At 34.3% G+C, this 21,939-nt stretch overlaps 1 protein-coding gene across 2 annotated transcripts in view; it reads right to left on the reverse strand.

The window, feature by feature from the left end:
- Positions 1–343: 343 nt before the first annotated feature.
- LOC120533778 (adenylosuccinate synthetase isozyme 2-like) overlaps positions 344–21,939 on the reverse strand; it is a 55,959-nt gene continuing 34,363 nt past the window's right edge. For both annotated transcript variants that reach the window (XM_039760731.1, XM_039760730.1), the window contains exons 6-13: positions 20,187–20,294; positions 12,869–12,950; positions 11,394–11,520; positions 8,653–8,807; positions 8,393–8,517; positions 6,182–6,279; positions 3,713–3,862; positions 344–1,023 (exon numbers count right to left, since the gene is read on the reverse strand). In XM_039760731.1, the coding sequence (XP_039616665.1) occupies positions 971–1,023; positions 3,713–3,862; positions 6,182–6,279; positions 8,393–8,517; positions 8,653–8,807; positions 11,394–11,520; positions 12,869–12,950; positions 20,187–20,294 (898 nt within the window). In that variant the 3' untranslated portion in view covers positions 344–970. The remainder of the gene's footprint in view (positions 1,024–3,712; positions 3,863–6,181; positions 6,280–8,392; positions 8,518–8,652; positions 8,808–11,393; positions 11,521–12,868; positions 12,951–20,186; positions 20,295–21,939) is intronic.

Below are 21,939 nucleotides of genomic sequence, written 5' to 3' on the forward strand. Positions count from 1 at the left end.
TTGTTAGCCTTTACTTTTATTTACAATGTTACAACAGAAGATACAATACATTTTACCATTATTGTTAAAATAAAGTATTCTACGCAGAACTATATGACCGTTTAAAAGTAAAAAATGGGGTCACCTAAACCTTTGAAAAACATTCAGAATCAGAAAAAAAGGCTTAATAGACTAATCTTTCTGAATAATATCACATTACAATCTCATTTGTGGTTTATGGCTGAAGTAAGAAAGTCCCCACTGAATAATAAAAGTATTATTGTAACAGTATATTGTAATAATATGACTGCCATAAAAACTGGAATATGTTAAGCCTTCAATAAAGAAAGACTGTTGACACTGGTTTGGTTTTTATTATTAAATTTTATTTCAATTGAAAGGTTTTCAAAATGATTTTTATGAAAAATAGTTCCTTTTACAAACTAGCATATGGTCATTTGCCAAAAGGCTCTGCAAGAAAGCCATATTTTTTTTTAGTACTTCTCAAAAGAGAATCTGATGAAATATTGGAGTTAGATGCTAAAGTTATTCCCAATAAGCAGCTGAAAGGCTTGAAGTATACTTTTACTTGTATTTCATAAAGGTGGAAACTAACATTTTGATTCTGTTTTTAGAAAGGGAATATGAATTTTACTACAACACTAATGAGCAACAATTTAAATTTCAGATATTTAAAATAAAACTTCATTGTTCATTGACACACATTTAATAAATTGCAAAGAACATTGACACTCTAAATAACATAAAAAGTATTAAACATTCAAAAAACGGACAATCACTACCTCTGGTAGCAGATGATTAGTTTTTCTCAAATGCCAGAGACTGCAAACTGCTCACCATAAATGGGTTTGAATATGTTATATCAATATACAGAAGGAATAAATCAAAATGTGGTGCTTCATCATCTTAATTCCTGCTACTATGTAAATCCAAGTCATTTCATCACATATACAGTGTTCTTTCTTCTGTTTTAGAATAACTTGATCATGGATTCTCGAGACTTGCCAACTCCAATCCATTTAACTATACAAAACAAAAAGAAAGAAAGAAAGGTTACATACATATTCTTTTTCCTTTACTTCGCTAAAATAAAAACACACTCTTGCCAGTGTATGAATAAATTAGAATCTTACAATAACTAACAACTCTTAGTGCCATTTGTCCAAACAAAACTTGAATGGTTTATCATTGATGCATAATACAAATAAAACAAAATCTATGTTAATCTTCTTTTTTCAGCTGCTCCCGTTAGGGGCTGCCACAGCGGATCATCTTCTTCCATATCTTTCTGTCCTCTGCATCTTTGAAGCTTAATACATAGAATTATTTGCCTTGTAACAGAATATTACTATTTTATTGAGAATAGTAGTGCACATTCTTCTAAATTTGACCCGTTAGTTATATAAAAATGAACCAGCTGTTTCTTGGAATTTGAAGGATCACCTGCTTATTTTGTGGTGTAGTTCTAGTAGAAATCCTTTCAATGGAAAAAAAAAAAAAGCCAAGACTTTTGTACCAATACATGCCTACATCTATTTCCTAACTCAGCTGCACCCTTGGAAATCTAATGTAGCTCCTTACATCTACACCCAGCATTTTGTTTCAAGATAAAGATGTAAGTATAGTCAGAATCATGCTACTTGATTTCCTCAACACTTAACAAAACCCAGCCTTTCTTCTTGGGAAATACGTTTAAGGCCATGCTGTCAAAAGCCCATACTGTGTACCAGAACATGGACTAACTGGCTCAATGAGAACAGTTTTTGAGGCTCTAGAAATATGTCAGTGGTGCTGGTCAGCAACACAGGGCACAAATGATTCTAAGTACAGCCTCAATGTACAATCCCATCTGCACAGTGGACTGCATTGGGTAGATAGCAAAGTCATGCTATACAGAAGTGCCAGAACAGGTTCGTCATTTTGAGGAGACTCACACCTTTTGATATGTATAACAAAATGCTAGGTATGTTCCAATAGTCTATAGTTTCTTATGTATTGCACTATTTCACGGTCTCCTGCGGTAGTAACACAGGAATAGAGGAAACCCAACTGCTGAATATACTGAACAGGAAGATCCATTGCACTAAGACAACAATTCTAAACAGGTTAAAGAATGTGGTAAAAAGGGGAATAATGGCAAAAATTAAAGACCATCTTGACTAATACTACCCATCGTCTCCACGACATGTTAACCATGCTTACCATGGCGGAATGCAACAGTGGCTAATTGTTGTTACATTTTGCTCACAGACATAAGATATAACGAACAGAACGACATAGGAACAACATTTGTTTAGGAATATTAAATCCTAAATGTACAGTATGTATATCATGTACACAGTTCTGGGCCCTTCACTTAAATATCAATCAGTTTGTACTTTGCTTTGTACTATTTTGTACCATGACTTTATTTTATTTTGCTGCTCAAGTTATCAAATATCCTGCCTGGGTTCATAAAATAACATTTTCAATTCCACTTAACTCGAATTACAGTTAAAGTTAAAATTTATTATCACGTGTACAGTACAAAAAATTCATGGGGCTTGTAACAGTTCACGTTTACTGAGTACAAGAAACAGCCATGGGCAAGGCACCAGTCCATCACTGGGTTCACAAACACGCTGTCTGCGTTGGCTATTTTGGAACTGCCAGTTAACCTAAACCATGTCATTAGAGTTGTGAGGAAAAACCAGAATACCAGGATGAAACATCAAAATAAGAAGAAACTGTGCAAACTCCACATGGTGCAAGTTAAAGAATTTCCTCAAATAACTCCATTAACAATTACTAAGTCGCTGTTACCAAATGGCCATACAGTATACCAAAAAATTAATTTCTAAATCATCAAAAGCTGCCAAACAATGCACTTTTTGCCTAGCTAAAGAGAACTGGAAGGAAGAATACACTGTTCCCTTGTTTACCCTGTAAACGGAGGGATACAATTTAAAATTGTACATTATGAATAACTTTAAACACTTGTCCATGCTAATATTCTGTACAATTAAGCCAACATTAGATTACATCCATGACTCTCTGTTTTACTGTGGCTACTAAAAAAAACCAAAACATTATATTAGCTGAACCTGAACCGGGGGGGGGAAGCTCCATTAAGTGGTCTTAAGTGTCCACTTGTTCTAAATGATATGGCCACCTTTATTAGTGCATTCTGGTGCATGGATATATTTTAGATCTTTTCCTTCTGCTAAGCACTTTGTTTAAATTGTAAGTATTTTTATATATTATATTAAAATACTACAAGTCAAAGGTTTAATTTCTTCTGCTTTACATAACATTGTTTAAGCTCCAAAAAAAAAAAAAAAAAGATTGGTACTGTTAAATGTGTTTTAGAAAGCTATTGAATCATGGAATGTACTTGCTGTTTAGATTAGATTGTGTATTCTTGCTGAATAAATAATAAAGTAAAATGTTTTGTGTTTGTCGCCCAAAAGCAACTTTAAATTTTACGACAAGAGACTAGAGGATTGTAGGTCACGTGACAGTATGCAAAACCACACAACTAAAAGAGGATGGCCTTACTATTTTACACCAAAAAGGGAAAACAAATACAGCAATAAATTATGTAGTATGGCAAAATGTAAATCCATTTTATTGTATGAAAACCCAGTAAGGGATTTACGATAGCAACAAAAAGCACAAATCGATGAAGATCTGTGTAGTAACTCAAATACTAACCATCAATAATACTTCATACCTGGTACTGACAGGAAATGTTCTATGAAGTGTACATAGTCCTGGGCATTCTTTGGCAAATCTTCAAAGGATCGTACATTCTCTGTATTTGTTTCCCAGCCCGGCAGGGTGACATAATCAACTGTAACCTTATTAAGAACATCCATATTTGCTAGAAAACATTGACAAAACTAGATGTTATTATTTTCTTTTTTTAAAAAACATTAAATCATATTTACTACATGCAAATCTGGTCACATTTACAAATGCACATACAGTATAATAACTTTCACATATGGAAGTGCATTAGTACAGTAAATTTAATATTTTCACTTTAAGAAATAACACAAAACCCTTTCAAAATTGACATTTAAATATATTAAGTGGATTTAGAAAATGGATAAATTCCTGCTTTACTCTTGTGCTGTGATAAACTAACAAAAATGCAGTACCTTTACATGAAACAGTTTTCTTTTTGAAATTTCTGAGTTGCAATCATGAATGTACTCAGTAGTTTGTAACCGGATATAATGCAAGATTTATAAACCACAGTTCATGGTAATGTATCTTAAACTCTTAGTATATTGTATGTTGAGATGTGAAGTGGTGGGATCTACACTGGCAATCGGAATGTTGCCGGTTCGAATCCCGTAAATGCCAAAAGGGACTCTGCTCTGTTGGGCCCTTGAGCAAGGCCCTTAATCTGCAATTGCTGAGCATTTTGAGTAGTGAGAAAAGCGCTGTATAAATGCAAAGTATTATTATTATTTATTACTATCTTAAAATGTATTATTTTTTTAATAGGACTGTTCTGACATTTGCATTTCCTGAATGTCAGCATCAGATGTTTATCTGTTCTCCAAGTGAACACTAGAAAAAGTATTTCTGGGACTATGAATCTGTTTAAACTTACAATCACAGAACTGTAGTCATCTTATAATAAACCTAAACTTTCACTATATGTTCAAACAGTTAAACTAACTCTTCCTTATCCAGGGACACAACAGCTCTAAAATGCACAAATTTATTGTCAATGTCCTGGCAGCCTCTGAACACCTCAACAATTTTTAACTCTATGCTGTCAAAATATTTGTGCTCATGACAGAGCTACATTAGCTAACTGGTGCAAGGACAGGGAACAGGGCAATAAGTATTCCAAAATAAACTCCCATCAATGTTCTTACTAAATTCAGCCAAAATTCATGTTCACTACTGAAGCAAGGAATGGGCCAAATTTTAATGTATCACTATAAACAGGGAAAATTGCAAGGGGGTATAAGGGGTGCTTACATGAGTAGAGTTTTAAAAATATTATCATAATATGTAACTTTTGGTTCATATTAGTGCAAGATTCACTGTAAAAAAGCGGTTTACGTGCCTTAAAGTAGATTGTTACTTTTTTAGCATCAGTTATACTTCCTGATTTTCAGGTAGTTTATTTTCTGGAAATTCATGTTAAGTGGGTTAGAAGGTGGGGCTGTGATGCAACGTCTAAGTGTCACAAAACACCTCTTCAAGTAATATAAGTAAACCTGTCTTTCTTGTCAACGTGGAATAAACCTGACATCACGTTCAAAGAACACCCAAGCATTCTAGAGTATGGTGAACAAATATATGTTGACATTGGGGGAGGATACCAGTCTTTTACTAAAGTCTAAAAATAGTATGATGTTACTGTGCTAAAAAAATCACACTAAAAGGGATATGTATGACGTGATTTTGTGTCATAGTTGGCTAAAGTCGGCAGTATGTCTTTTATGTTCATAGCACATTAGGTGCATCCTAAAATTCATGTGGAGACTGTTTTTGAATGCTGGTGCACCAAGTTGGATCTAATTTCAGGCAACAGTTACATCATGCCCTTCTCAACTAATGTAGATAATAAATTTGACTGCCTCACCGAATTACAGCTTTTGCCTACAAATATGTTTTTGTATCATCTTGGGTTGTGTTTAGCCATGTTACATTTTCAAAACACTATTTCCCCCCAATTTATTTATACTTAGTCAAAACCTGATACTTCAGTTAGTAATAAACAATTCAAATTCTTTCATTGTTAAAATACCATTTTCTACTTCCCTGCAGTGTAGTATTTAAATGTGTCTGATGGTATATGTATTAAATTTGAGGATATTGAATTAGCTATATAATGATGAAAGCCTAATCAGCGTACATCAAAAAACCACATGAGACTAGAGGTAAGATATAATTCTCCAGCTATTCTGACAGACAGAATATCCAAACATCATTCAGCTACAAAATGGAAAAAGAAAATATTACTCAGAAAGGAAGTAAACTCACACAACCTTGCACTGTTCTCCAACCATATTATTTGCTCTACTGAGACGTTTTAAGCATACATCATCATCAGAAAAGGGAAAAGCACTTAATGAAGACAGTATAAAATATTCTGTTACATTCAAAGTTATCTGATTAATGAATTTATATTTTTAAAGGCACTTGACAGTCCAAGTAAATACGACTTTCTTACCCGGAAAATATTCGATCTTCTGATCTCCTATTTTATAAGCTACACCAACTTTGATCTCTTTAAGCACATCAAGAATATCCAGCTTTGTCAGCGCCAAGCTACAAAATGACAAGAATAAAAATGATTTGAGCACATTAGAAATTAAACAAAATGATACAAGTGTTTATATTTTAGTAGAAACTAAAGACATAATAAGATGGAATACCAAAAATCACTGTACTGTATATAGACTACTGATAGCTAAATAAATGATAAACTGACTGAGTTATAACACAGCTGGAAATTGCCCCAGTAACTGGATAGTATTAGTTATCTCATTATTAAAGCTTTTCTCCCTTAAATGAGCTATTTTCAATAGCAGTTCTCATGAATCATTGAGTATTTTCCTATTAAAATATATAACCATACCCTTTCGAACAAATCCATAAGAGTTCTTTCCAGTTATTAAATACATGGGCTCACATACTTCTTCCAACCTAGACTATGAATGTTTATTATTGACAAGAAGAAGCACAACTAAGTATGTTGCATTAGTTTAAACAGATTCTGTCTGTCTATAGCAATAAAATAAAGAGCATATATTAAATATAGCTCTCCTGTTGTATGTACAGTGGTGTTGGCATTACATTAAATGACTTAAAACATCATCAAATTTTCACACCTAAACAAATTAGACGAAAATATCATACTTGGAGATTTATTTATTGAGGAAAATCACCCAGTATTACAAATCTGTGAGTGGCAAAAGTATGTGAACTTTTGCTTTTAGTATTTGGTGTAAACTCTTTTTGCAGCAATAACTGCAACTAAACATTTCCAGTAGGTTTTGAACAGTCCTGCACATTGGCTTGGAGAAATTTTAGCCCATTCCTCCATACTGAACTGCCTCCACTCAGGGATGTTGCTGGGTTTTTCAATATTGGGATATGGTAAGGACTTCGACTTGGCCATTCCAAAACCTTTATTTTACTCTTCTTCAACCACTTTCCAGTAGAACCACTTGTGTGCTTAAGGTTGTTGTCTTGGTGTGTGACCCAGTTTTTCTTGAGATGTAGTCCACGGACAGATGTCCTGACATTTTCCGTTAGAAATATCACTGGTATAATTCAGTATTCATTTTCCAGTCCACAATGGCAAGCTGTCCAGCCTAGACACAAACAAAACAGACCCAAAGCATGATGCTACCACCACAATGTTTCACAGATAGGATGAGGTCCTCATGCTAGAATGCAGTGTTTTTCTTTATCCAAATATAACACTTCTCATTTGAGCCAAAAAGGTCTGTTTTGGTCACTTCTGTCCATAAAACATTACTCCAATAGCTTTCATGCTTGTCCACCTGTTCTTCAGCAGACTGTAGATGGGTAACAATGTTTTTTGGAAAGCAGTGACTTTTTCCTTTCCTGCCATGCACACCACTGTTGTCTAGTGTTCCCCTGATGGTGTACTCATGGACATTAATATTAACTAATGTGAGTTATTCTATTAGTTGCTTGGAAGATACCCTATGTTCTTTTGTGACCTCATGGACAATCACACTCCTTGCCCTTGTAGTGATCTTTGTTTGTCGACCACTCCTGGGGCGAGTAATAATAGTCTTAAACGTCTCCATTTATACACAATCAGTGTGATTGTGGATTGGCGCAGTCCAAACTCTTTAGAAATAGTTTTGTATCCTTTCCCAACATGATAAGCATCAACAATTCTTTTTCTGAGGTCCACTGAAATGTCCTTTACCAGTAGCATGATACACAGATGCTGCACAACCATGTTTGAAGATGAAGCCATTCATAGAACCCTGGTCTTTTAATATAAACAGGATGCCTATTCACACCTATCATCACAGTGATTGACGACCATTGACAACACTTAACTATAATCTCACCTTCAAGTTACCTGCTAGGTTCACTCGCAGATATGATTTTAAATAATTGCCCAAATGATATTTGTCTCATTTGTTTAGCTGTGTTCTCTACCTTTAGGACTTGTGTGAAAATGTGATGATAGTTCAAGTCCTATTTATGCAGGAATACAGAAAATTCTGAAGGGTTCACCAGCTTTCAAGAATTACTGTAACTCAATCTGATGCTTTGTCCTCACATAGCCAAACTTTATAAATTTGATTTAGTCTTATGGTGTTCATATTTATTTTACATAATGTGATTTACTTTAAAGATAGGGGACATATGCTTAATAAAATGTTCTTCTTACGCTGAAAAGCCATTGACCATGTGGGCATATTTGACTAAGACCAGATCCAGCCACCCACATCTCCGCTTGCGACCAGTTGTCACTCCAAACTCAGACCCACGTTTCTGAAGCAAGTCTCCAATCTCCTGAAAACCAGAAAGTAATCAATAAAATAATTTAGTCAAAGCAGAGATAGATTATGATTGCCAGGGAACTATTAAAGGTTGTCAGATTTACAAATAAATATCCAAGGTCATTCCAGGCAATATATCATCACTTACATTGACTTGTTCAGTAGGGAAAGCACCAACTCCAACTCTGGTTGTATAGGCCTTTACAACTCCATACACTTTGCCAACATTTCTAGGAGGTACGCCAAGACCCGTGCACACTCCTCCAACAGTGCAATTTGAAGAAGTAACAAAAGGGTATGTCCCTGAAAAAAAAAGGTAATATTTTATATTATTCTTGTACTGAAAAGAAAAAAAAACATTACTTACAGTAGTACTTAACTTTGAACTTGCATTTTTAAGCTGATGAAATTTCTGTATAAACTGAAGCTGCACCATTAAGGTTCCAAAGGACAGCAGGAAGAATTGTTTTTGACAATCTCTGTATGATTTACATTTGCTAGTGTGTGTATATATCATGTTTATTGTATATTAATATGTGGTGCTCTTAATTAGGTTAACGAGCCTTGCTTTGTCTGCCGTATTTTTTCATTATTGATTTTGCACGGATTGTTACAATATAACTGTGGGTATTCTGTTAGTAATTTTGTAATCTGGTATTATAAAAATCTATACTATCAACTATACACCATATATTTTATCTTCATATTTTTTGTATTACAATACAATTATTACACAAACATTATATTAAACAGACAGACAAGGTTTCAGAGTTGCCCATTTAGTTCAGATTCAACCAATCAGGAATTTTCCAGAGTAATGGAAAAACTTGCATTTTGATCAATGAAAATGAAATAATCTTCTTTTGATAACAGGTAAGCACCAACTGCTCAAAATTGAATAGAGCAAATTTTTGAGCAGATGAAAATGCAATGTGGCAATTTTAGTCTTTTTTACATTTAAAATATTAGGAAAAAACAATAAAGCGGCTCATTCTCGATTGTCTACAAAAAAATCAATTTAAAATTGTTTTCCTTAAGTCAAAATGTAAACTCCATAAAAAGGAAAACAAACTAAGCATTTATATTGTTCTTATTGATCCAAAAATGTGTGACTAGTTAGAGCACACAAATGAGAAAGCCAAGAACTGACGTGAAGAATGAAATATGTAGTAGCTAAAAATAAGTCAGGTAGAAACTATAGCAAATCTAAAAAAGTCAATATCTACCTGTAAACAGTTTTACATTTTGGAGTTAGAAACACCAAAAAATAACTGACTGTTAAAACTAACAGCATCTAAAGAAACAGCTTCAAAATAAATGCAACAAAATTAGTACATACACTCACTACTTTATGTTTAGAAATGCATGACTAAAAAGCATCTATGACTGATTTTGTTTGCCATCATCTGATCACATTCATTTCAAAAACTATAACAAGCATAAAAGACACAAAAAATGTCTTCTACATCACTAAAAAAAAATAAAAAAAATAAAAAAAAAAGATAAGAGTTTAAGACATGCTGATGACAAATAGCATGGGATTGTGGCCTGTATTTGCTAAATTATTATATGCCTAAATCTGAGTACTAATTGTTCACCATGGAAATATTCTCATAAACCACTATTGATTCAACAGTATGCAGCATAACATTCTGATAACCACTTAATCCAATTCAGGGTTCCTGCGGCATGTAGCCCAATTTCAGCACAAGGTAAGAGAGACAAGTGTGGAGAGGGTATCAGCATACACCCTACACAAACACTTTCATAGTTATGATAAAGAGCTCCAAGATCTCTGCTGAAATAATCAGTAACTTCCATTCACAGTGAATAGGATAAAGACACTAGTCTTATCTTGGCAGGTTTCAACCAAAAAAATTTAAAGGCCAAACAACAAGAAGACTAAACCTACTGCCTACTACTTCATCAATCAGCAGGATAACGACTCAGCAATACACTGTGAACAAAGTCTCACACTTTAATTGTTCAATCAATATTTTATAAAGTTCCATTTAAAGTATGCTCAATCACAATGTACATTAAAAAGAAAACAATGTTACAAAACAATGTCACAATTTAAAAAATACAGAGTATGACGACTAATACAAAAAACTGATATTATTAAAGGCAAGACTCATAAATGATTATGGGCTTAATATAGCAAAAGTAGAAGGAACTTCACTGGGAAACCAGAGGGATTTAATTAATAAACAGTCGATGAAATTTGAGGAATTGTGACATATACACAGATCCAGATTGCAAGAGTAAACATACGAGATTTTACCTTTAAAGGCTGCATTGCATTAGTTTATTCCCCATTGTAACCCCAGAGGTTTGATATTCTTTCTATGTCACTTGAAAATATAAGAACTTCCTTAAGATTCACAATAAAAAAATTACTGTTATGAATTACATCATTTCCATGCCTGCAGGATTTTTACTGTAATGTTTTTTAAACCTTACCCTTTACATTAGGCATTACCCATGTAAAATGTTACTATGATACTATTCAATAAAATACAGACAAAAATGTAAGAAAGTAAAATTTTACTGTACTTTAATTAGCATCTGTAGATAATTAATTGATACTTAGTCATTACAAAAACTATACAAAAAAGACTGGATTTAGGGTGAATGCACATTTGCTACTACCTCACCTCAGATGTAAGATAATTACTAAAAGCACATCTACTAATGATCCCTATACAAGTTGAAATACCTATGACAATCAAAAACAGGCCAGGTTAGTGGTAGAAGATCAAGTAATGTCTGCAAGTTTCTCACCATGTTTTTTAATCTAACAAATATTAGAATTTGGCAGATAAAAAAAATCTATTTTTGAAATGAATACATTCAAACAGAATTTTAGACATTTTTAATAAAGCTTACCAAAGTCAATATCAAGAAGTGCAGCATTGGCACCTTCTACCAAGATCTTCTTTGGGGGTCCTTGTAGGGCTGTGTACATGAAATATACACCATCTGTGACTAGAGGTCGAACACGCTCTGCATACATCTGAAAAATGGGAATACATTTTATAAGCACAGAATAGATACATACTGGCTTGCACAACAAGTGTCAAACAGCACCTTCATTTTATATGCAATTAACATTAAATACAAAAAACAGTCATAAAAATTAATATCTGACTTTTAGGGCTTCATAATAAAAGCTCTATCAACAATACATACACCATTAAAATTAAAATACATACATGAAAAAAATAACGAATTCTACGCAGGTCCATATATGCATGTGATGTGCACATATTGGAATCATGTCAATATTTTGGTGTGTGTGTAAGCAAAAGATATAAAGAAATCATGGAAAAAAAGCATGTTCGGTTTAAGCGCCGTTTACAAAATAAAATGCATTAAAGCACAAAAACTTTAGTGTTTTGGTGTGCCAGCAACCCAACACATATGAGGCAAATAAAGTCATAAAAATTATTTTACCATATTTTACGTAGTAAATGATTGTGTATGAAAAGTACAAGGTATACCTTGGGAAAGGCATCCATGCATACTGTATGACTTTCTATCGCCTCACTATCAGGAAACATTTCCTAAAAAATGTTAGCCATGTCTTTGCATGACTTGTATAAATAATACTTATCCATCACAGAGGATTTAAACATTAAAGTTTAGTCACACATGAAGACAAAGATGGTGATATAGTGGAAGTATCACTAGCCTATCAAGAGTCTACACTAGAGCAACTGCCTGCTAATCTACTGACACACTTGAACAGCTCACTAGTGCGGTGGTTATATGCCCCGCAAAAGGTTAAAAAAATTCTTAAGAAAATTACTGGCTTCCTTGCTCTACTTCAGTTCACAATGTTTACTTACTTTCATAAGGCTTTTCAAAGGGGACTCACCCATATATCCAATGTGAAACCTCTTCATACAGTAACAGCACCCAGTCATACAGTATGCTTATTTGATCTGTCTACTTGAAGGCAATTTTTTCAGTCGGCATTTTACAACCATTTCAAGTTTGCAAACTTCTGACAGCTTTATAAATCACAGTAACATGTCTAATATACACAGTGTAATTTACCTTGCTAACTATTTAACGGCAACTCAACACTAATAATTCAATGTGTAAGCAAACGGCTACTACATATTTATACCAGTTGGTGTGCTCGCCAAACATGTAAGGTTATATGTTAATGTTTAAAGTCACTGAACGTGATATTAATGACAGATGTGAGGGTTTTATTGGGGAAATAACAAATCTGTTATTACTGGAATTTACTTTAATATTTTCCATGACTTCAGTACCATTTACTTTTTTTTTTTTTAAGAATTTCATGGACTTTTCAGTAATAGAGTTTGTCTCATTAACTTGAAATACTATACCTTAAGCTGCTCAAGCTCAGTATCTACATCAATATTAAGAGAAGAATACATGGACTGATACTGCCCTGCTAATACACGGAATCTGAAATGTAAAGAAGGAGAAGTCAAATGCATCAGTCAAACCATACAATGGCAGATTATTTTTTACCAACAACACAGCCAATGCATATCAGGATACTTCCAGTAATGAAATTAAATACACTGTTTTGGCATTTATTAAAAAAAAAAAATAAACAGCATTTTACATTTTTTATAACAGGTGGACATACAGGAAGTACATAACAGTGTCAAAATTATTGACAAATTTTGATACAGTACCATTGCTCATTTTCCGTAATATCAATTTTGTCCACATTAAATACACTTTTGAGCGGCAATTCACATTCATATTCTACTCTATACATGGAGCAGCAGCCCCAAACCTCCTCGCATTCACTATTCAAATTTTACATTCGACTTTAAATACACTCAAATTAGCCAAAAATTAACATTCAAATGTTTACAATAATAAAAAATAAATATTTAAATACTGTATATTCTAATGTAGCTTAAATATTTTGGGTGATATGTATACAGTATGTTTGAACTATGTGGGTTTTTTTTGTATTCCTTAGTATTATTATTCCTATTTTACTTTTTAGTTTGAACACTTCAACAAAAAAGGTGCTTATGACTCAAAAAAACAGATACTTTAAAAAAAGCAGCCTACAGCCTTCAGACACTCGTGACACTTGAAAACATGGCCATTCACAATGGCAGAAAATAGTGATGACTTCTGCTTTTTGCTCCTGGAGTCTGCATTCTCAGGTTACCAGTATATTAGGTATCATTTACATTTTAGAGGGGTGGTCTTTTTGAAAGCTGACAGAAAAATTTTGTTAAATGGGTGTTGAAAAATGCTTCTTCTCAGGAAGCACTACTTTATCTAAGACAGCTTAGTGTCTGTACTGTGTTCTTTTAGAAAGAAGTTAAATTCACTATTGAGATCTTATCAATAAATATTGATACAAGCTCAATACAACTGCAGTTTCCTCACACCCAATAATTCTATAAAAAGATATTTAAAAGACAACTTATTAAAAATGTACTCATCCACTTTCTAAAATTGGTCTGAGACTGTTAAACATTTACTTAAGTAGTTTATATTCCTAATATGCTTAAGTGTCAAGCAGAATTTTAAAAGTCCCTTTGAGTGACATTTGGAAAATACTGCTTCAGTGTATTGTAGTGTTTACAAAAGAATGCACTCCTTAATTTACATGGCTTGCATTTTACTGACTTTTGAAATGTATGACATCATCACGTTTTTGAACAAGAATGTTAAAAAATGTGTGGAAAAAGCAGTACTTAGATTACAGTAATATTTACAAAGGAATGCACAAGTTTACTCCAGTGACTAGCCCTTTTACTAACTTATGAAGGCTTAACAATGTCAATGGTTTATGAACAGTATGATTTTCACACTTTTTAAACTGTACTATTGCTGTTTTTAGGTACAGAAAATGTTTTTTTAATAATTTTTATTGAGTTTAATTAGAAACCGATAACATTCCATACAGTGAAGAGAAATTTAACAAATCAAAGCAAAATTTGACCCTCACCCAAGCGAAAGAGAGAGGCCAGCAACCGAAGCTACTCTATAAAAGGCGCAAGAAAAAAATGGCATCCTTTATGGTAAGCTTATTCTAAAATATTATTGATTTGATCCTGCCATATTTTAAAAATGTTTTGAACAGATCCTCTAAGTGAGAATTTAATTTTTTTCAATTTCAAGTAGTATAGAACATCGATTACCCACTAACTTAAGAGTGGTGAGGTGGGATTCTTCCAGTTAAGCAAGGTAAGTCTACGTGCTAGTAGTGTTGTAAATAAAATTACCATTTGTTTGTCCTTCTACATTTTAAGGCCATCTGGGAGTACACCAAAGAGTAATTGTGACGCCAAGGCTGTCTGACAGGCATGCAAATATTTTTGTCCAAAATGTTGTTAATTTGGTGCATGCCCAGAACATGTGGCTTAGTAAGGCTGGAGCTAGACTGCAATGTTCACAGGTTGAATCTTGCTCTGGAAACATTCTGGACAATTTTAAATAAGATAAATACACTTCATAAAAGATTTTAAGTTGAATGACTAAATGTTTTGCACAGACAGCGCTTGGGTGTATTCTGTGCATGGCTGCCCCTTTTCTGAAATATTGAGTGACAGATCCTTTCCTCAATGTACTATGGGGCCTTTGAAAGGAAGAGACTTTAAAATAAAATATTTTTATAAATTGTAGAGATGCTATCACAGTCTTCAAGACTGATAAATAATTCTTCTGGAATAGAACAAGGTGGAAGGTGAGGAAAATTGGGCAGGTTCTGTTTGGCATAGTTTCCAGCTTGAAAGTAGTAGAGGAATTGTGTTGATGTGAAGTTGTATTTGAAGTCTAATTGTTCATAGGATGCAAAGACATTATCTATGTACAATCCTCTATGTTTTTTAAGCCCAGACTTTTTCCAGACATTGAACAGTGTATATGTTTGAGAGGGTGGAAAAAGGTGGTTGTTATGTGGAGGTGCAACAGATAAAAGCTTTTCTGTCTCAAAGTGCTTCCTACACTGGTTCCATATTCTTAAGAGAATGAAGGGTAATTGACTTTTTAGTGTAATGATGGTCGTTTCTACTACCTGGGGCACAGAGCAGGGTATATAAATGAGTACTGCAAGATTTTATTTCTATTGCAGACCAGGCTTATGGACATTCATCATTTTGTGTTAATGTCCAGTGTGTACGCACAAAAAATTGAGATGCACAAAACCGTGTGTAAGCCAACTTCCACGCACTTCAGCTCAATAAATCCCGGTCAGTGTGAAAAGTAACGCATGTGCACAAGCCTGCCGCCCCAACTGACTCCTCCCATAATTTTGCATATTTTAATAGGAAAACAATATACAGTGCATCTGGAAAGTATTCACAGCGTATCACTTTTTCCACATTTTGTTATGTTACAGCCTTATTCCAATATGGATTAAATTTGTTTTTTTCCTCAGAATTCTACACACAACACCCCATAATACCAACGTGAAAAAAGTTTACTTGAGATTTTTGCAAATTTATTAAAAATAAAAAAATTGAGAAAGCACATGTACATAAGTATTCACAGTCTTTGCCATGAAGCTCAAAATTGAGCTCAGGTGCATCCTTTTTCCCCTGATCATCCTTGAGATGTTTCTGCAGCTTAATTGGAGTCCACCTGTGGTAAATTTAGTTGATTGGACATGATTTGGAAAGGCACACACCTGTCTATATAAGGTCCCACAGTTGACAGTTCATGTCAGAGCACAAACCAAGCATGAAGTCAAAGGAATTGTCTGTAGACCTCCGAGACAGGATTGTCTCGAGGCACAAATCTGGGGAAGTTTACAAAAAAATTTCTGCTGCTTTGAAGGTCCCAATGAGCACAGTGGCCTCCATCATCCGTAAGTGGAAGAAGTTCGAAACCACCAGGACTCTTCCTAGAGCTGGCCGGCCATATAAACTGAGCGATCGGGGGAGAAGGGTCTTAGTCAGGGAGGTGACCAAGAACCATATGGTCACTCTGTCAGAGCTCCAAAGGTCTTCTGTGGAGAGAGGAGAACCTTCCAGGAGGACAACCATCTCTGCAGCAATCCACCAATCAGGCCTGTATGGTAGAGTGGCCAGACGGAAGCCACTCCTTAGTAAAAGACACATAGCAGCCCGCCTGGAGTTTGCCAAAAGGCACCTGAAAGACTCTCAGACCATGAGAAACAAAATTCTTCAACTCTTTGGTGTGAATGCCAGGCGTCACGTTTGGAAGAAACCAGGCACCGCTCATCACCAGGCCAATACCATCCCTACAGCGAAGCATGGTGGTGGCAGCATCATGCTGTGGGGATGTTTTTCAGCGGCAGGAACTGGGAAACTAGTCAGGATAAAGGGAAAGATGACTGCAGCTATATACAGATACATCCTGGATGAAAACCTGCTCCAAAGTGCGCTTGACCTCAGACTGGGGCGACGGTTCATCTTTCAGCAGGACAACGACCCTATGCACAAAGCCAAGATATCAAAGGAGTGGCTTCAGGACAACTCTGTGAATGTCCCTGAGTGGTCCAGCCAGAGCCCAGACTTGAATCCGATTGAACATCTCTGGAGAGATTTTAAAATGGCTGTGCACCGACGCTTCTCATCCAACCTGACGGAGCTTGAGAGGTGCTGCAAAGAGGAATGGGCAAAACTGGCCAAGGATAAGTGTGCCAAGCTTGTGGCATCATATTCAAAAAGACTTGAGGCTCTAATTGCTGCCAAAGGTGCATCGACAAAGTATTGAGCAAAGGCTGTGAATACTTATGTACATGTGATTTCTCAGTTTTTTTATTTTTAATAAATTTGCAAAAACCTCAAGTAAACTTTTTTCATGTTGTCATTATGGGGTGTTATGTGTAGAATTCTGAGGAAAAAAATGAATTTAATCCATTTTGGAGTAAGGGTGTAACATAACAAAATGGGGAAAAAGTGATGCGCTGTGAATACTTTCTGGATGCACTGAAAATATCACCTTCCCCGTTCAGTGTTTGGTTAAAAGACAATGGCTAAAGCACGTGAAAAAAAATGTCAGCAAATGCAAAGTGGAGACAAGGAAAAATGTACTATTTGTTGATCTAAGCAGTGCTATAAACAACAAAAGGAAGTCAATTGAGTGATACAGAGTGGCAGAGAAATTCAGAAGTTCAAGATCAGTAAGTTGAATAAAGCCCGAAATAAAAAAAAAAAAAAGAAGTGGTCAGATACCAATGTTAAAAGGTGAGTTGTACCCCACGGTCTCAGTGTCACACTGATGTGTATTAGAAAAGAAAAGAAGGATGAAATGTCCACTTTAATCTTGTAGTTTACTTTTTCATTAAAGTAGAACTTCGTAACCTTCACCTTAAAATAAATGTTAAATTTACTAGAGTTTCTCAGATCCAATCATAACTGAAGTAGCACATTAAATGCTTCGTATTATGTGTTCTGTGTGTGTGAATCACTACAGGCTTTCTCTTACATCAATAGGACACAGAATACATTATATTTATGATATTACAGCTCTCTGAACAATTTAAATATTAGGATGTATACTTGATATTTTCATGATGAAATGAATTAAAGCATGTATTAAACATGGGGGAAGGTGGCACAGTGGTAGTGATAAGCTGGCATCCCGTCCAGAGATTGTTCCTGCCTCCTGCAAGATGCTTGCTGGGATGTGCACGACCCTCGATAAAATAATTTAATGCAGCAATACTCTCTTTCAAACATAACCAACCCGCCATTCCTGTCCTTCCTTTTCTCTCTCTCTCTCCACGTAACCAATTGCCACACAATAAGCTCTTTAATAAATGTAAAACCATCTCTAAGCTTAGAACGCCAATTCTTCAAAACATTTAATGAACATTGAAATAACTTTGTAGTTCATGTTTAATTAATCCATCCATCTATCCATCCAGTACCAGCAAGCATACAGAGTGATGCAGGACCAAATCCTGGACGAGGACACAGCTCATCCCTACCACTGCGCCCACATATTAAATTATTAACAGTATGTATTATGTAAATGAAGTTAAAAATGTGTATAATGTAATATACATACTTTAATGCATTTCATCTTAAAAATGATATTAAGGGCTCCAAGAAGACAGCTTTTGGAAATCTAAATCAACATGAAAGCCAGTCGTCATCATATGTAAATATGCGCTATCATCTATTGAATTTAATTCCTTTATTGTTATTGTATGGTACAATGAGATTCAATATGCAAATCCTTCATAAACTTATTTTCTTTTGAAATAATAATGAAAGTAACAATAATAATTTAAAAAACAATGAAAAAATATACAATATGAAAGCATAAGTACAATATACATATAGTGCAAATGGTCCATAAAGTGGCTCTGGTTGTGCAATATTACAACTGTAGTGCAAGTTTACAGTGAGGTAATTAAAATTCTAAGTACAAACAGTTCTACCGGGAGCACTTGGAGTGATTGAGTGCGTTTACAGCTCTTGTGATGAAGCGGTTTCTGAACGTCGAGGTTCATACAGAAAAGGCTCTGAAGCATTTGCCAAATGGGTGAAGTTCAAACAGAAGTAGTGAGTGGTGCACTGAGAGGAACAACACTTAAGCAGCTATGGTGTTTGGAAAAGTTTGGCCTGTCTGTGGACCATTATATTGTTACAGGATGATTACAATCGGATGTCTTACATTTATAAACAATATGTGGTTAATTTCAGTATATTTGATAAAACCATGTCAGGGATGTGAATCTAGAAAAGAATTGAAAAACAAACAGGAACAGTAGCACTGCTTTGATGCTGGGTGCCGACGGTTTATACATGAGGCCCCAGGTCTTTATAGCTTGTATATTTTATGCCCAGTAATAAAATTGAAAATTGGGTACTGCCATGCCCTTCTGCTTTAGGTTGTTGTAGAGTCGCCCTTTGGAGGCACGCATGTTTCGAATTACAAATAAATTATGATTGAGTCTACTTTCTTAAAAAATAATTTGTTAATGTATATGGTGATGCTTTGAAATAGGAAAAGCAGCCTCAAAAAGATGGTGATCTTAACAATTGTTGATTCTCCCTGCCAACATAAGGTGGAGGGTGGACCATCTAGTCAAGTCTTTTTCCATGCAAACAGCAAAATTTTGTTGAAGAAGAGTTTCATATTTACTTGTAATATTTATCCCTAGATATTTTAAACTGATCTCCTAAGTTAAATAGGAAGGTGTCCAGTCTGATACTATGTGCAAGAGAATTAACTGGAAAAAGCACACATTTATTCAAACTGATTTTAAGCCCAGCTAGCTTTTGAAAATCTGCTAATGATTTTAGGACCTCTGACACAAAATTTTGTGAGTCCAATATATACAATACTCTATCATCTGCATATAGTGATATTTTCTGTTCAAGCCCTCTGAAAATATCCTTTATCTCAGGTGCATTTTGAAAGTATACAGCTAATGGTGCAAAGAGCAAAGGTGATATGGGACATCCTTGTCAAGTACCACATTGTAGTTTACAGTTATCTTGAAATAATGTTGTTAAAATGAACGGAGGCTTTTGGACAAGTATAAAGTAGTTTGATCCATGCACAATTGTTTGGAACCAAAATTTGCCTAATGTGTTGAATAAACAGTCCCATTCAACCATATCAATTTTTTTTTTTTTTTTTAGGTACAGAAATTTTAAAATATCCATCCATCATTAGGTGCTCTTAATTCCTGCTGTGAACATAAAAATATGTTCAGTAAAATTGTAACAGTTGATTTCCTACTTTTTTTCAAACTCTCCAAAGTCTGCTAGAAGGTCACAAATTCTTAAACCTGTCCGAGCTGCCTTGGAAGAATAGGCTGGTCCAATTCCTTTTTTGGTTGTACCTAGGCTGTAACAGAAAGACACATGTCAATAAACATGTAATTACAATATTACTCTGTGGTAAAAAAAAAAATAAATAAAAATAATTGTCAAAGGTATATATTCATCTATAGCTAGTGAAGAAATCCTCATATGTTGCATTAGCAGAAGCAAGATTATCTACGTTGTAGACATTCTATTGCCCAAAATAATTTTAAGTAACAGCAAACAGAAAACTAATCTGTAACAGCAAAATATAAAAAAACAAAAAGGTTTCTCATGTAAAAGTACATTTATTTTTAAGAAGTTCATATACAATGCTGCAAAAAACATTTTCTGAAGTATAAGACTCCAAATAGCCTAATTGATTTACAGCTAAAACCAATATTGAATGTAAAATGTTGAGCTACTGAATAAAAGTGCTTTATATTTAACATCACAAAAGAGCAACAGTACCCTAGTGTAAACTGGAAAACGAACTATTTTGTTCAACATGATTATTAAAGGGGAAAAAAGTGTCTTATTAAAGAAAACAAATCTATTATAAAAGAACATCTTAAGAAGAGACTATTGAAAAAATCTCTTGGCAAGTCATGCGAGAAAAGACTATTGGCAAGAGATTTTTTCAAGTTCTGCCTTCCTCTCAACCATTTTTCAGCCATGTACACGGTCCTCTCACCTCTCATTTGTGTGAATACTTTTGTCAGACTCAGTTCCTGCGCTCTCGGCTCTTATGCATTTTTAGGGTTTCCTCACTTTAAGTTCCCAATAAAAGAAGACTTATTATGTCTTACTGAAGGGTTATCAACAGAAGAAAGAGTACACCGGCAAACCTAACACCGAGAAACGATGAAGTCAAACTAATTAACGCGAAAATTATTGATCAGTTACACAGCAAATTAGTTAAATGCGCATCAATAGATTATGCTGAAACAATTGGTGGTGATGTTGTGGAAGATAAAAACATCAACTTACAAAATCCCATAGAATATTTATAACCGTTAACACCGTCTGGTCTTCCACCGGCCGGATTACTGTTGAAAGAACGATGTATTGTAATATTATTCTGTAATTTATGTCTGAGTGATGGGCTATGCAATAGGACAAGATTAGTTGTATTCAAAAATGGTCGAACAATTTTTAACAGGAGACAAGAAACTTAATGTATTACATCTTCCGCAGATAACATTTGACACCAAAGGAGATCTTGATATGTCATTTGTATTAAAACATTGTACAGTATCCCATTAGAATAGCTTTTGCTATGACAATTAACAAATCACAGGGACAAACATTTGAAAAAGTCAGTTTATTTGAGAGAAAGAAACGATATTCACTCACAGGCAGTTATATGCTGGGTTGTACAGGTTAAAACACGGAATCAAAATTCAATGCGATATTGACAAAAAGTTAATTAAAAAAATGTTTGTACTCAAGTTTTACAGTAAAAGTGGAAGTTTAAAAAGTATTTTTGTATTAATTTCAAAGCTAAACAGAATGAAAATGTATAACACAAAGAATACCTATAAACACAATATGAAACATCATTTTCTTTCAATTTATTACATTTTTCTATTTTTTTTTACTATGGTTAATTACTCGCTGTAATGTAAAATAGTTATATTATTCATATGTAATAATTCCCATGAAAATAATCTGTTTAAATTGTACAT

This window comes from Polypterus senegalus, chromosome 8, assembly GCF_016835505.1.
Source record: "Polypterus senegalus isolate Bchr_013 chromosome 8, ASM1683550v1, whole genome shotgun sequence".
Lineage (NCBI taxonomy): Eukaryota > Metazoa > Chordata > Cladistia > Polypteriformes > Polypteridae > Polypterus > Polypterus senegalus.